This window comes from Electrona antarctica (genome assembly GCF_951216825.1).
Source record: "Electrona antarctica genome assembly, chromosome: 13".
NCBI classification, from domain to species: Eukaryota; Metazoa; Chordata; class Actinopteri; order Myctophiformes; family Myctophidae; genus Electrona; species Electrona antarctica.
The window spans coordinates 47,038,027-47,051,940 of record NC_136794.1 but is presented as its reverse complement, the minus strand read 5'-3'; the positions used below and the strand labels follow the sequence as shown (position 1 = coordinate 47,051,940).

The following is a 13,914-nucleotide window of genomic DNA, read 5'->3' as shown; positions in this document are numbered from 1 at the left end:
GTTTGACACAACAATGAACATAACATGTCCAATATGAAGCAGGGCCTGCTTCATACTGCATTCATTCATTTTGCTGTTTGAAAGGATAATTTCTGTGCCAGTCCTTCAGTGCACAACAGCACATGCAGGCTTAGATTTTGATATGTCAAGTGTGTTCTGTGCACGGGTCGTTGGCATGGAAGTGTCATTGTGGTAAGAGTATTGGAGGCAGGCTGGCAAGGTGAAGTGTTCACATGTTCGTATGGTTTGAGGCTCAGCACACGGATGATGAGAGCACAATTAAGCTCTTGTGATGTGTTTGAAGCCAATGAAGATGGAAAGTTAGTGATTGCGAATGTAGTGAGCAATTACTATGTAACCTAGGCAGAACTGTCTGTATGTCTGTGTGTCACGCTGTGACACCACCCGCCCGCCACCAGAGGGTGCAGCTGTATCACGCAGGCACGCACGCACACACACAGTAGAAAACAAAAAAAAACAAAAAAACATTTTAATTAAAAATAAATAAAATAAATAAATAAATAACTCACCGCAGGACGTCGTCTCGTCCGACATGTCCCCGCAGTCGTCGTCCCGGTCACAGCTCCAGGCGTGGGGGATGCAGCGGCCGTTCTTACACGAGAACTGGCTGGGCTGGCAGGGCTGGGCTGGAGAGCAAGGCACAAGCCAGCAGTCAGTGGTGCAACGTAAGTAAAAGTACACTTACTCAAGTACTCTACCCCAGGGGTTCTCAACGTTTTTTGGCCGGGGAGGGACCCCCAGAAATGCTTTGGCAGTGTCTCGGGACCCCCTCCCGGCCCCCAATATAAATTGACTGCTACAATAACCTTAATAATCGAGACAATACACCATAAATATAAATACTGAAACCAGATAATCATTAGAGAAGGTGTATACATGTGTACTATATGTAAACTCTTCATTTCCATTTTCCATCCATTCAGTTGCAAAACAAAAAGTTTTTTTTTAAATAATTTGGTGGACCCCCCAAAATAATTTGGTGACCCCCAGAGGGGTCGCGACACACGGGTTGAGAACCCCTGCTCTACCCAAGTACAATGTTCAGGTATTCTTACTTATCACCCGAGTACTTCCAAGTTTCAATACTTTTACTCGTACTCCACTACCATCTCAGAGCCAAATATTAGTTATTTGAAAACTGGAGTGACTATAATTACTTCGTAGAATTTGATTATTATTACAAAACCGTGTGCACGCGCACGCGCACGCACACACACACACACACACACACACACACACACACACACACACACACACACACACACACACACACACACACACACACACGTGCACACACACACACACACACACACAGAGATGTGTCAAGGCGAGGCTGTGCGTGACACCTCTAATGATCGCCACATCAGCGGGGATGTCAACGTGCACCCCGGCACGCACTCCCAGGTTTATCGCTCAATCACACACGAAGCAGCACAAAAGGGGTGCGATGCGAAGGCCAACAACAGGGGGGAGATCTGCAGTCGCTTCACGGGCTCCCTGCCGTCGACATGCTGCTTACCCGGGCTGGACAGGACAGGACGGCACGCCATGCGACAGCACGCCCTGTGATCTCTCGCTGGCGTGTAATATGCATGTCAATCTGACGACAGGGTGGCATTTATCATCCTCCAGCTAATGCTCATTGATTGAACCTCAAAAGGCTAACCCAGCCCCCGAGGGGCACATCACTGCCCCCCCCCCCCCCCCTACAGCTACAGTAGACCTTAACCCATTCTGACCTGAGATCAGATTCTAAAAATGTCTTCTACATCCTGACAGTTTTCTGAAAAAGCTATGTTTCTATAGGCCTATATCACTCAATATTTCTGTCAAGGACCCCAAAAATGTTCTGTAATTGGCCTCCGACCCCATCTGAAAATATGTTGTTCCAGGGACCCTCCAGAAGCAAAGATTTTAGTTAAAAACGTTCGTTCTGAAAAAATATATTCTAAATTTGAGGCACATTTTCACGATTTTTCAAAAATAGCAGACCTACAAGCTAGTAGAGCTTGTAGGTCTGCTATTTTTCAATAGCTAAAGCATAACATAATGCTAACACCAAAAGGGGTTCCCGCCCAACATGGGTTAAGGGAGGGTTGGGATGGATGTAGAATAGAGCCACGCTGCTATAAAGTACAGTAAGTGATTCTGACATGCACTCAGGTTTCGGGGAGGAAAAGTCGCCCCTTTGTAGGTGCTAAACTTCTTTGATGTTATACAGAGATCTCTGCACGCAATGAGATTGATCTGAAGACCTGCTCCTCTCCGGAGCACTGCGAGACACAGAGCAGAACAGGCAGGTCTAGACTGTCTCACAACACGGTATGCTTCTGTTCAATATGTTTTGATCTAACAGAATCTATCTGCAAGGAAAGGGATTTGTTTTAACTCACCGAAAAGTTTAAAAATCTATGTGTACTGTCTGTAAACCATTGATTTTTAGTACTTGATTCGCTTTAGTACTTGATTCGTACCTGGATTATTTTACTATAAAAATAAAAATAAATCAGAACCGTCCGTGAACTACGGACCCCGGCTTTTCGATCAAGTTACAAGAAAAAAAAGATGATTCTTGTAAAGTCTAATGTTAAAAGATTTAAATAGGCCTGGGCCGTGGCTCAGTGGTCCAGGCACCTTGGCTGGTAATCCAGTCTGGCAGTGTGCCACGGGTTCAACTCCGGATCCCAACGGCCTTTACTGCATGTCTTCCCCCCCCATATCTCTCCCCATTTCCTGTCAGCCTACTGTCTGTCCCTCTATAAAATATATAAAATAAAGGCGAAAGCCACAAAAAAAACATTAAAAAAATGGGTTAAATAAACCATTCATTCATTCATTCATTCATTCCTGTTACCCACCGGAGCAGGTCGTGTTGGATTCGTCCTCGTTGTTGCCACAGTCATTGGTTCCGTCGCAGAGCCACCGTTTGGGAATGCAGCGATTGTTGTTGCACTTGAACTGTTCAACAGGACAGCTATGGTTGTCTAGAGAAAGAATCAGAAGATTGAACTGTTCAACAGGACAGCTATGGTTGTCTAGAGGAAGAATTAGAAGAACTGTTCAACAGGACAGCTATGGTTGTCTAGAGGAAGAATTAGAAGATTGAACTGTTCAACAGGACAGCTATGGTTGTCTAGAGGAAGAATTAGAAGAACTGTTCAACAGGACAGCTATGGTTGTCTAGAGGAAGAATTACAAGAACTGTTCAACAGGACAGCTATGGTTGTCTAGAGGAAGAATTACAAGAACTGTTCAACAGGACAGCTATGGTTGTCTAGAGGAAGAATTAGAAGAACTGTTCAACAGGACAGCTATGGTTGTCTAGAGGAAGAATTAGAAGAACTGTTCAACAGGACAGCTATGGTTGTCTAGAGAAAGAATTAGAAGAACTGTTCAACAGGACAGCTATGGTTGTCTAGAGGAAGAATTAGAATAACTGTTCAACAGGACAGCTATGGTTGTCTAGAGGAAGAATTAGAGGAACTGTTCAACAGGACAGCTATGGTTGTCTAGAGGAAGAATTAAAAGAACTGTTCAACAGGACAGCTATGGTTGTCTAGAGGAAGAATTACAAGAACTGTTCAACAGGACAGCTATGGTTGTCTAGAGGAAGAATTAGAAGAACTGTTCAACAGGACAGCTATGGTTGTCTAGAGGAAGAATTAGAAGAACTGTTCAACAGGACAGCTATGGTTGTATAGAGGAAGAATTAGAAGAACTGTTCAACAGGACAGCTATGGTTGTCTAGAGGAAGAATTATAAGAACTGTTCAACAGGACAGCTATGGTTGTCTAGAGGAAGAATTATAAGAACTGTTCAACAGGACAGCTATGGTTGTCTAGAGGAAGAATTATAAGAACTGTTCAACAGGACAGCTATGGTTGTCTAGAGGAAGAATTAGAAGAACTGTTCAACAGGACAGCTATGGTTGTCTAGAGGAATAATTACAAGAACTGTTCAACAGGATAGCTATGGTTGTCTAGAGGAAGAATTAGAAGAACTGTTCAACAGGACAGATATGGTTGTCTAGAGGAAGAATTAGAAGAACTGTTCAACAGGACAGCTATGGTTGTCTAGAGGAAGAATTAGAAGAACTGTTCAACAGGACAGCTATGGTTGTCTAGAGGAAGAATTAGAAGAACTGTTCAACAGGACAGCTATGGTTGTCTAGAGGAAGAATTATAAGAACTGTTCAACAGGACAGCTATGGTTGTCTAGAGGAAGAATTATAAGAACTGTTCAACAGGACAGCTATGGTTGTCTAGAGGAAGAATTAGAAGAACTGTTCAACAGGACAGCTATGGTTGTCTAGAGAAAGAATTAGAAGATTGAACTGTTCAACAGGACAGCTATGGTTGTCTAGAGGAAGAATTAGAAGAACTGTTCAACAGGACAGCTATGGTTGTCTAGAGGAAGAATTAGAAGATTGAACTGTTCAACAGGACAGCTATGGTTGTCTAGAGGAAGAATTAGAAGAACTGTTCAACAGGACAGCTATGGTTGTCTAGAGGAAGAATTAGAAGAACTGTTCAACAGGACAGCTATGGTTGTCTAGAGGAAGAATTAGAAGACAGAAAATGAATACATAATATACTACAGTATACACACACAGATGGGTTTAATTTGTCTTTCTATTTCTACACAATGGAATCCAGACGGTTAATCCATGAGTTTAACCCATTTTGACCTGAGATCAGATTCTAAAAATGTCTTCAACATCCTGACAGTTTTCTGAAAAAGCTATGTTTCTATGTCAGTCGTTCTTCGATTTTTCAAAAATAGCAGACCTACAAGCTCGTAGTGCGCCACTTGGTGGCGCGCTATGAGCTTGTAGATCTGCTATTTTTCAATAGCTAAAGCATAACATAATGCTAACACCAAAGGGGGTTCCCGCCCAAAATGGGTTAATAGTGGACGACGTCCAATATATTCACTGAGAGTAGACGATGTTCAAGGTCAACAACACAACACAAAATGTCTGTCTATTTTCACACAATGTTCTCCCATTGTGACACATGCCCAGAAATAGGAACGCTGGGGTTCATGTGGTTAACACTCTGTACTCCACTGTGTAGTGTTAATGACGCAAATAATGTCACGCTGACAGACCACAGGCCCATGTCTGTCTGGGATCTCACACATTATTTTGGAGCTTTAATTGCATCCATAATGTCGTTGTTTTGTGCTGAAACATATGAGGGGGATCTGGATCTCATTATTTAATTATCTCCTCACATTCATTTTGGTATTTGGTTTTTCACACTTTGCTTTGCTATACAGAGCTGCAATAAAAAAGAAAAAGTTGCATTGTAAGACTATAAAAATAATGATATACAAGCACCCTTTTAAGTGACATGCCTGATTTAGTCGACGTGATTTCATTCACATTAAAAAATAATGGCCGCCTCCCGGCCTTCCGGCGGCCTGGCGGAGATAATTAGTACCGAATTAGTATCGAAATCTCGGTATAAATCAAATCAACTCTAAAATTCCTCTCAAACCAAGTGAGTTGTATAATTGCCATTCTGACACATTACATGTGGTATATGTGTGTTTCTCTTTCGACACAAGCAACCCAGTTGGCCTAGGACAACACAACTGACAATTAACTCCATGAACACCAGTTACCATAGGGGGCGGTAGGTGGCTAGTGCCAGTAAAATGTAAGCAGAGAAGAAGAGCTTTGAAGTAAAAATCAGTCATTTCGGGCCAGGCTCACGGCTGTGTTCTGGTGAGCGATCCTTTGATATCGTTAGCGGCGAATCGAATTCATGTTTTATTAAAGGAGCATTCAGTGATTTGAGTGATTTGGAGAACCACCCAGTCCGCCCCGGTAACAAAATGTGCACATGCACGCTCTACAGTGGGGGGAAGTGCAACAGGCCAACAGCATGTGCACCAAGGCCCGCCCCACTCGATCATGATTGGAGGAAGGCCCCTCTCATCCTGATTGGATGAAGGCTTTGCCACCCGCCACCAAAACTGAAACTAGGGTTTTTTGACCCCAGGGGCTCACTGGGGACAGGGAGGAACTCCTTATATGGTCAGCACACTCATAGTAGGGAGGATTATCCAGAAAAAAATAAAAAATAAGTGATATTTAGATTAAGTCAAATCACTGAATATACCTTTAAGCTCAGAACATCGTACTTTATCCCATTATGAGCCCTAAAGTCACTAAAGCGCACTAACGTGCACGGTTCCGGCTGTTCCTACCATGGATGCTAGTGGTGGCTAATAATTAATTAATAATTCTGGATTTGATGCTCATGTATCAAATCTCGTCTTGTCGTCTATGGTTACCTGTGCATTATTGAATTAATATTGGGTTGCAAAATCATGGGATAAAAAATAATAATAATACAAATTAAAGAATTAAAAAGAATTAAAAACAACTATGAACATGGTATTTACTGATGCAGACGCGTAATTAACTAATGATCGATGTATCGCAATTTATGCCGCCAATGTATATTATGGGCTCTATTTTCGTCTGTGCCCTTACCCGCGATGCTGCCCACAAATTACCGGTGGGCAGCTTGCACTGTCCCCAGTGTTACCCATCCATCTTCTTTTGTTTTTCACTTCTGTTATTACTAGTGTTCTTCAGTACTGTAGTACCACCTGGTATGGATGTTTGTCTGTAGCCTCAAAGTCACAAATGCTGCAACAACTAAACATTAATCAAAGATTGTTGGACAACCACTTCAGAGACTCTATACATCCACGTATGATCCTAAGGTTAGCAAGGAATATCACCTCTAATACTAGCCATGTCTTGTATGGAGAGTATAGGTTGCTGCCTTCAGGAAGGAGATATGGTGTTCCAGCATACAATAAGGTCAGACTGAAGAGGTCTTTTGTCCATCAGTCGACTTAATCCCGCCGGCGGGGGCAGAGGCTGTCCACCTCATGAACAGCTCTCAGCGGGTAAATGGGGCTGGTCAAGGTCTTAGGTTCCAACTCCGATATTTTTGATTTTCCCTCCTGGACCCCCCTGGGGTTTAAGAGGTTTTAAGTTGTACATCTTAATGATTTTTTTTATATCACAGTTATGCCATCGGTTCTCTGCAGACAAAAAGGACCCCGAGTGAAAAAATCATTTTGGCTTCTTTTGCAATCACCTTTTCTCCAACCAGTCCAGCCTCCGCGGTATATACTGTCACTCCAGTGTGAAATCACAGATTAGGACGAGGGGCCAAACCCTCCTTTTTTTCCTTTTTTTCTAGCTGTGGGAGACTGTGGAGAATGTTAACTAACAGATAAGATTGTCTCAGGCCACAGGGGGAGCGTGATTTCAAAGCCTAAATCCCCCACTTGGCATTCCCTTTATACCACCGACATCCATTATTCCCCTCACTTTGAGAGACAATTTTTTCGTCCCAGATAAAAAAAAAAGGAAAATCTGAAGAAGCAATCATATGCAATAAAACAAACCTAGTTAGAGGATGATCGTTAATCCATTTAGGCCTGACGTCGAAATAAAAAAAAAGTATTCTGAAAGAATATATATTCATAGATTTGTGCCGCATTTTCACGATTTTTCAAAAATAGCAGACCTACAAGCTCGTAGCGCGCCACTCGGTGGCGCGCTATGAGCTTGTAGATCTGCTATTTTTAAATAGCTAAAGTATAACATAATGCTTAGTTAAAACACCAAAAGGGGTTCCCGTCCAGAATGCGTTAAAGTAGATATCCCAGCAGGGTGGATAATTGATTTCTCACTTCTGATCATTTGGGCAGAGGATTGCATTTATGGTTATTTAATTTTATTTATATATTTTTTTTCTTTCATTGTGAAAAATGAGTCAGCAATGCAGCGGCATAGAGCATGGTGTTTATCCAATCGATTCACTCAAAAGCAAAAAAAATGGTCTCGATGAAATTAAAGGGGAGGCAGGGGGGGGGGGGGGACGTTATTCACGGTTTTAACGACTGACATTTACAAACAGAAACCCTGAGTGCGGCGGGAGAGACTCGACTCGTAAACAAACGTTTCCACGTTTCCAGGCTGGTGCATGACGCAGCCCGTACATGTACAGTAATATCACACCACCACCTATACATCACCCATGCAGGTCGGCACATAACAGAACACTATTTCTTTTTTTTTTCTTTTTTTTTATCCCACGATTTTGCAACCCAGTTTTTTCACCCAGTGCCAATTATCTAATGTAATCCTGGGCGCTACACTCTCTCTGCCAACCTGGGGGGGCAGCGGACTGACCTCATGCCTCCTTCCATGCATGAGGAGTCCAAGCTGCTTCTTTTCACCTGACAGGGGGGAGTTTCCCTGGCCGGACGTAGCGCATGGAAGGAACACGTTATTCCGACCAGTTCCTTTCCCCTCCATCAGGCGCCCCGGCTGGCCAGGGGGAGGCAGTTTAGAGACCAGGATTACTGCATGTTTTTGTGAGGGTACCTACCCTAGGGGACACGGGGAGAACATGCAAACTCCACACAGAAAGGCCCTTTCGCCAACCCCACCTCGGGTACGGGCACTGATGACGCGGAGGAGGTAACACGCCCCCAGCGCCCACAGCGTCCCCAGCAGGAATCGAACCCAGGACCTTCTAGCTGTGAGGCGACAGCACTACCGACTGTGCCACCGTGCCCCCTTAGAACACTATTTCTATGCATTTGAGATATTTACCGTGTTTACTGTAAAATCACTCTGGATTAAGAGCGTCTGCTAAAATGGCTACATTGTGATTTTTTTGTAAATTAAAATGCATTAGTGTCTGTTAGTGTGCATATTCATGTGTATATCGTAGCTGTCCAAAACTGTTCCTTTTTTTATTATTTTAAAATAGTGAGCTTGTAGATCAGCTATTATTTTCACTACTTCTGTGTGACACTTAAGGAGAATTCCATGCTAGAAGGCTTTCTTACCTTTCTTTGTAGTTGTTACGTCTCCACCAAAGACGTCCAGGTGTTATTTTGTGCAAAAGCTCCTTATTGGCTATTTCCCCTACCATAAGCCCTAAATGAATTGCATTGAATGGGAATTGAATGGGGCTATGGGGTGTTGTGCTAATTCGCTTATTTGCATCGAAATAAGTAGTACAGTTTGCCGCTTGGGATATTATTTACATTATGAAGAGATAGGATATATACAAAAAATATATAATTTTGAGCGATGGAAATAAGCAAATTAGCACAACACCCCATAGCCCCATTCAATTCCCATTCAATGCAATGCAATTCATTTAGGGCTTATGGTAGGGGAAATAGCCAATAAGGAGTTTTTGCACAAAATAACACCTGGACCTCTTTGGTGGGGACGTAACAACTACAAAGAAAGGTAAGAAAGCCTTCTAGCATGGAATTCTCCTTTAATGTGTGTGATGAAGTAGGACATTCATGAGATAAGAGGTTTCTGCCCGACAGCAACAATATGTGTCAGGAATGGAGATACGTGTACAGTAGCTTTTTGTTTGCATCTCTGTGTCTGTAGGCTACACATGCACGCGCTCTGCGCTCTGTGCGCGCCTGCGTGCGTGCGTGCGTGCGTGTGTACGTGCGTGCGTGAGTCAAATACACACAGCAGCTGTGGGTGTCCTCGTCGCTGCCGTCCAGACAGTCGTCGTCTCCGTCACATTTCCACGTGTCTCGTATGCAGCGCTGGTTGTGACACTGGAACTCGTCGCTCTTACATCGTTGAGGCTCCGGCCCTCCCGTGGACACTTCTGGAACACAACAACAACAGGTCAGGTATATGAGGCTCCGGCCCTCCCGTGGACACTTCTGGAACACAACAACAACACAGGTCAGATATATGAGGCTCCGGCCCTCCCGTGGACACTTCTGGAACACAACAACAACAGGTCAGATATATGAGGCTCCGGCCCTCCCGTGGACACTTCTGGAACACAACAACAACAGGTCAGGTATATGAGGCTCCGGCCCTCCCGTGGACACTTCTGGAACACAACAACAACACAGGTCAGATATATGAGGCTCCGGCCCTCCCGTGGACACTTCTGGAACACAACAACAACACAGGTCAGATATATGAGGCTCCGGCCCTCCCGTGGACACTTCTGGAACACAACAACAACAGGTCAGGTATATGAGGCTCCGGCCCTCCTGTGGACACTTCTGGAACACAACAACAACAGGTCAGATATATGAGGCTCCGGCCCTCCTGTGGACACTTCTGGAACACAACAACAACAGGTCAGATATATGAGGCTCCGGCCCTCCCGTGGACACTTCTGGAACACAACAACAACAACAACAGGTCAGATATATGAGGCTCCGGCCCTCCCGTGGACACTTCTGGAACACAACAACAACAACAACAGGTCAGATATATGAGGCTCCGGCCCTCCTGTGGACACTTCTGGAACACAACAACAACAGGTCAGATATATGAGGCTCCGGCCCTCCCGTGGACACTTCTGGAACACAACAACAACAACAACAGGTCAGATATATGAGGCTCCGGCCCTCCCGTGGACACTTCTGGAACACAACAACAACAGGTCAGATATATGAGGCTCCGGCCCTCCCGTGGACACTTCTGGAACACAACAACAACAACAGGTCAGATATATGAGGCTCCGGCCCTCCCGTGGACACTTCTGGAACACAACAACAACAGGTCAGATATATAAGGCTCCGGCCCTCCCGTGGACACTTCTGGAACACAACAACAACAGGTCAGACATATGAGGCTCCGGCCCTCCCGTGGACACTTCTGGAACACAACAACAACAGGTCAGATATATGAGGCTCCGGCCCTCCCGTGGACACTTCTGGAACACAACAACAACAGGTCAGATATATGAGGCTCCGGCCCTCCCGTGGACACTTCTGGAACACAACAACAACAGGTCAGATATATGAGGCTCCGGCCCTCCCGTGGACACTTCTGGAACACAACAACAACAGGTCAGACATATGAGTTCAAAGACAGGAAAACCAATAACAGATTTTTTTTCTTTTTCATTATATTTTTGGGGCTTTACTGCCTTTATTGATAGTACACAGTAGAGAGACACGAAGCAGCAAAGGTCGTCAGGCTCGGGAATCGAATCCTCTACTCACCGCCATGGCGGCATTGTTTTCTTTTATTTAACCAGTAAAAACACATTGAGAATGTGTCTCTTTTACAAGTGGGAACAGGCCAAGAGGCAGGAATAAAATTACACTTCAATACCACATCGTAAATGTCACATTTTGGACCAGCAAAATAAAACATCCATGATGCACCTCAAAGTACCTATGAAATAAATACAACAAATCAGCAAAGTGTTAATCTAATCCCATTAGAGCCTATACAGTATATGGAGAGTCTACAGTATATAAGGGGAATAGATTTATCTTCTAATCTCATTAGAGCCTATGGTATGCAGCTATAGGTCATCGGCGCCCCCCATAACAACAGATTATTTATTTTTGTTTGTTTTGTTGGCGGGGGAGTTATAACCACTTCAGCCCTATTTTATATTTTGCAGTAAAAAAAGTTGTCGCGATGATCTTGTAGATTTATTTTGTTTTGCCTAGAATATCATGTCTGAAATACGGTCGCTGGGTTGAGACTTGAGTGTTTTTACCCATTTAGGCCTGACCTCAAAATTAAAAAAAAATCTTCTAAATCCTCCAGTTTTCTGAAATAAATATTTTCACGATTTTTCGAAAATAGCAGACCTACAAGCTCGTAGCGCGCCACTCGGTGGCGCGCTATGAGCTTGTAGATCTGCTATTTTTCAATAGCTAAATTATAACAATGTTTAAAACACCAAAATGGGTTAAAAAATAGATCCAGTTTGCACCCTCCCTCCTTTATGTGACTTTACTTTCCCTACAAAATCCTGCAACACCATTACGATCTTCAATCTGTATCTTTTTTTGTTATCCCCCCCACAGACACAAGCTTGCAGAAAATCTCTGTATTTGATGGTAGGATGAATTTAGGATTACGGTGTGTGTGTATATATAAACCCAGGACGGCAAAGCTCTCTTGAGCCTCTCTCTCTCTCTCTCTCTCGTGTGGCTCGCCGTCTGGGTTCATTTCTGTGTTTCGCATACATATACGTACCCGTGCAGGTGACATTGTTCTTCTCCAGGACCTGGTTGTCAGCGCAGGCACACACTCTGCCTCCTGGGATGGCCAGGCAGAGGGTACCACAACCCCCATAATTTACCCGGCACGCGTTGTCACCTGGAGACACAGAAGAGCCACAATAAGGTTTCGTCTCGCTATCACTTCACGCCAGATTTCCTCGAGTCGCTGTTGTGTTGTTGTTGTTTGTCTATTTGTTCCTCCGAGCGGTGGTTCAAAGGTCGCTTGGAATGCGGCAACAACACCAGAGAATATTTCCTTCATACAAAACTAATTTCCTGTACTGGGACTGGGAGGGATGTTCCAGGTGCCAATGGCAACATCATATGTAACCACATGTCACATGAATTATAGGGAACAATGCTGGGGAAAGCCGTTTGACATTTTTATCCTTCTTGGAAGAATAATTTGTCTTTTTTTTTTTCCTTCTTTTTGTTAAAACAAAACCCTGCTACTATATCCTCTGGGGGGAAAAGATTTATTTTCTTCCTCTCTCTCTCTCTCTCTTTTTTTTTTTACACTTAACCCATTTTGTCCTGAGATCAGATTCTAAAAATGTCTTCTACATCCTGACATCCTGAATAGCAGATCTACAAGCTCATAGTGTGTCACTCGGTGGCGCGCTATGAGCTTGTAGATCTGCTATATTTCAATAGCTAAAGCATAACATAATGCTAACACCAAAAGGGGTTCCCGGCCAAAATGGGTTAAAATAAACCGTCACATATATAAAGTTGAAGCATGAAGACACGTTTGTCACTTCCATTTAACATTAAAGCCCACCAGGCAGTGCCTGAGCCAATGAGATAAAGCGCTCTTGTTTTTGCGAAGGGGCCAATCGGGTAATGCTCAGAGGATTGGACAGCCAATTAATCTACGCCGTGACGCGGAGGAATAACACTGGAGGAATGAATGGCCAGTGAATGAGGCAGCACTGACCCCACAGCAGCACACATGTTTGGCCCCGGCTGCTGCTCATTATCTGTGGCAATGCAGCTTTCTGGTGCTAAATTAGACGGTTACAGTACTGTGTGTACATGGCTTGAACCAAAGCAAAATAGTTCAGTTCAACATCCCACTTCCATTGGGTACAGTAGTACCAACAAGGGTTCCCAAACTTTCCAGGCTGTGAACCCCCGAAATAATCACATTTGAACATGGGAGCCCCCCCCACCCCATGTATTACATTTAGTGTAAATGGTAAATGGTGCATTTATATAGCGCCTTTATCCAAGGCACTTTACATAGTGCATTTCATTCACACACACACACTCATACACCGATAAGCGGCGGAAGCCATGCAAGGTACCAACCAGCACATCGGGAGCAATTTGGGGTTCAATGTCTTGCCCAAGGACACTTCGACATGTGGACAGGAGGAGCCGGGATTCGAACCGCCGACCCATGGATCATTGGACGACCTGCTCTACCTCCTGAGCCACAGTCGTGACTCGGTCTCACAGATACGTACATATTGTGAAACACAAGCTCACGCCTCGCACTGTGAGGCGTTTGCAAGCTTGTAGATCGACTTATTTCATTAGATCAGCTAATGGATACCTTCCAAAGCAAATTGAACGCCGGTGTTTCTCCTTGTTGATTTTATCATGAACATGGATTACAATAATTATCCACGGTCCTTGATTGCAGAGCGGGTGTCTAGACACGGCTTCACCTGTCTGTCAATTCAAATAACATTTATTATTTAATTGGCAGACAGGTTTCCACGAGACCGCCAGATCACCAGACGGAAACCTTGTATGTACAAAACAGTTGCATTTGTATTAATAATAAAATTAAAATAAACGATTTAGAAGCTCGCA

At 43.9% G+C, this 13,914-nt stretch overlaps 1 protein-coding gene across 1 annotated transcript in view; it reads right to left on the bottom strand.

The window, feature by feature from the left end:
• The window catches only part of lrp1bb (low density lipoprotein receptor-related protein 1Bb), a gene marked incomplete at its 5' end in the record, with an annotated part of 503,119 nt that overhangs the window by 323,251 nt on the left and 165,954 nt on the right, over window positions 1-13,914 (bottom strand). The window contains 5 exon segments of the mRNA XM_079517841.1: window positions 531-647; window positions 2,880-3,005; window positions 9,567-9,710; window positions 12,068-12,236; window positions 12,240-12,259. Of these exon segments, the coding sequence (XP_079373967.1) occupies window positions 531-647; window positions 2,880-3,005; window positions 9,567-9,710; window positions 12,068-12,236; window positions 12,240-12,259 (576 nt within the window).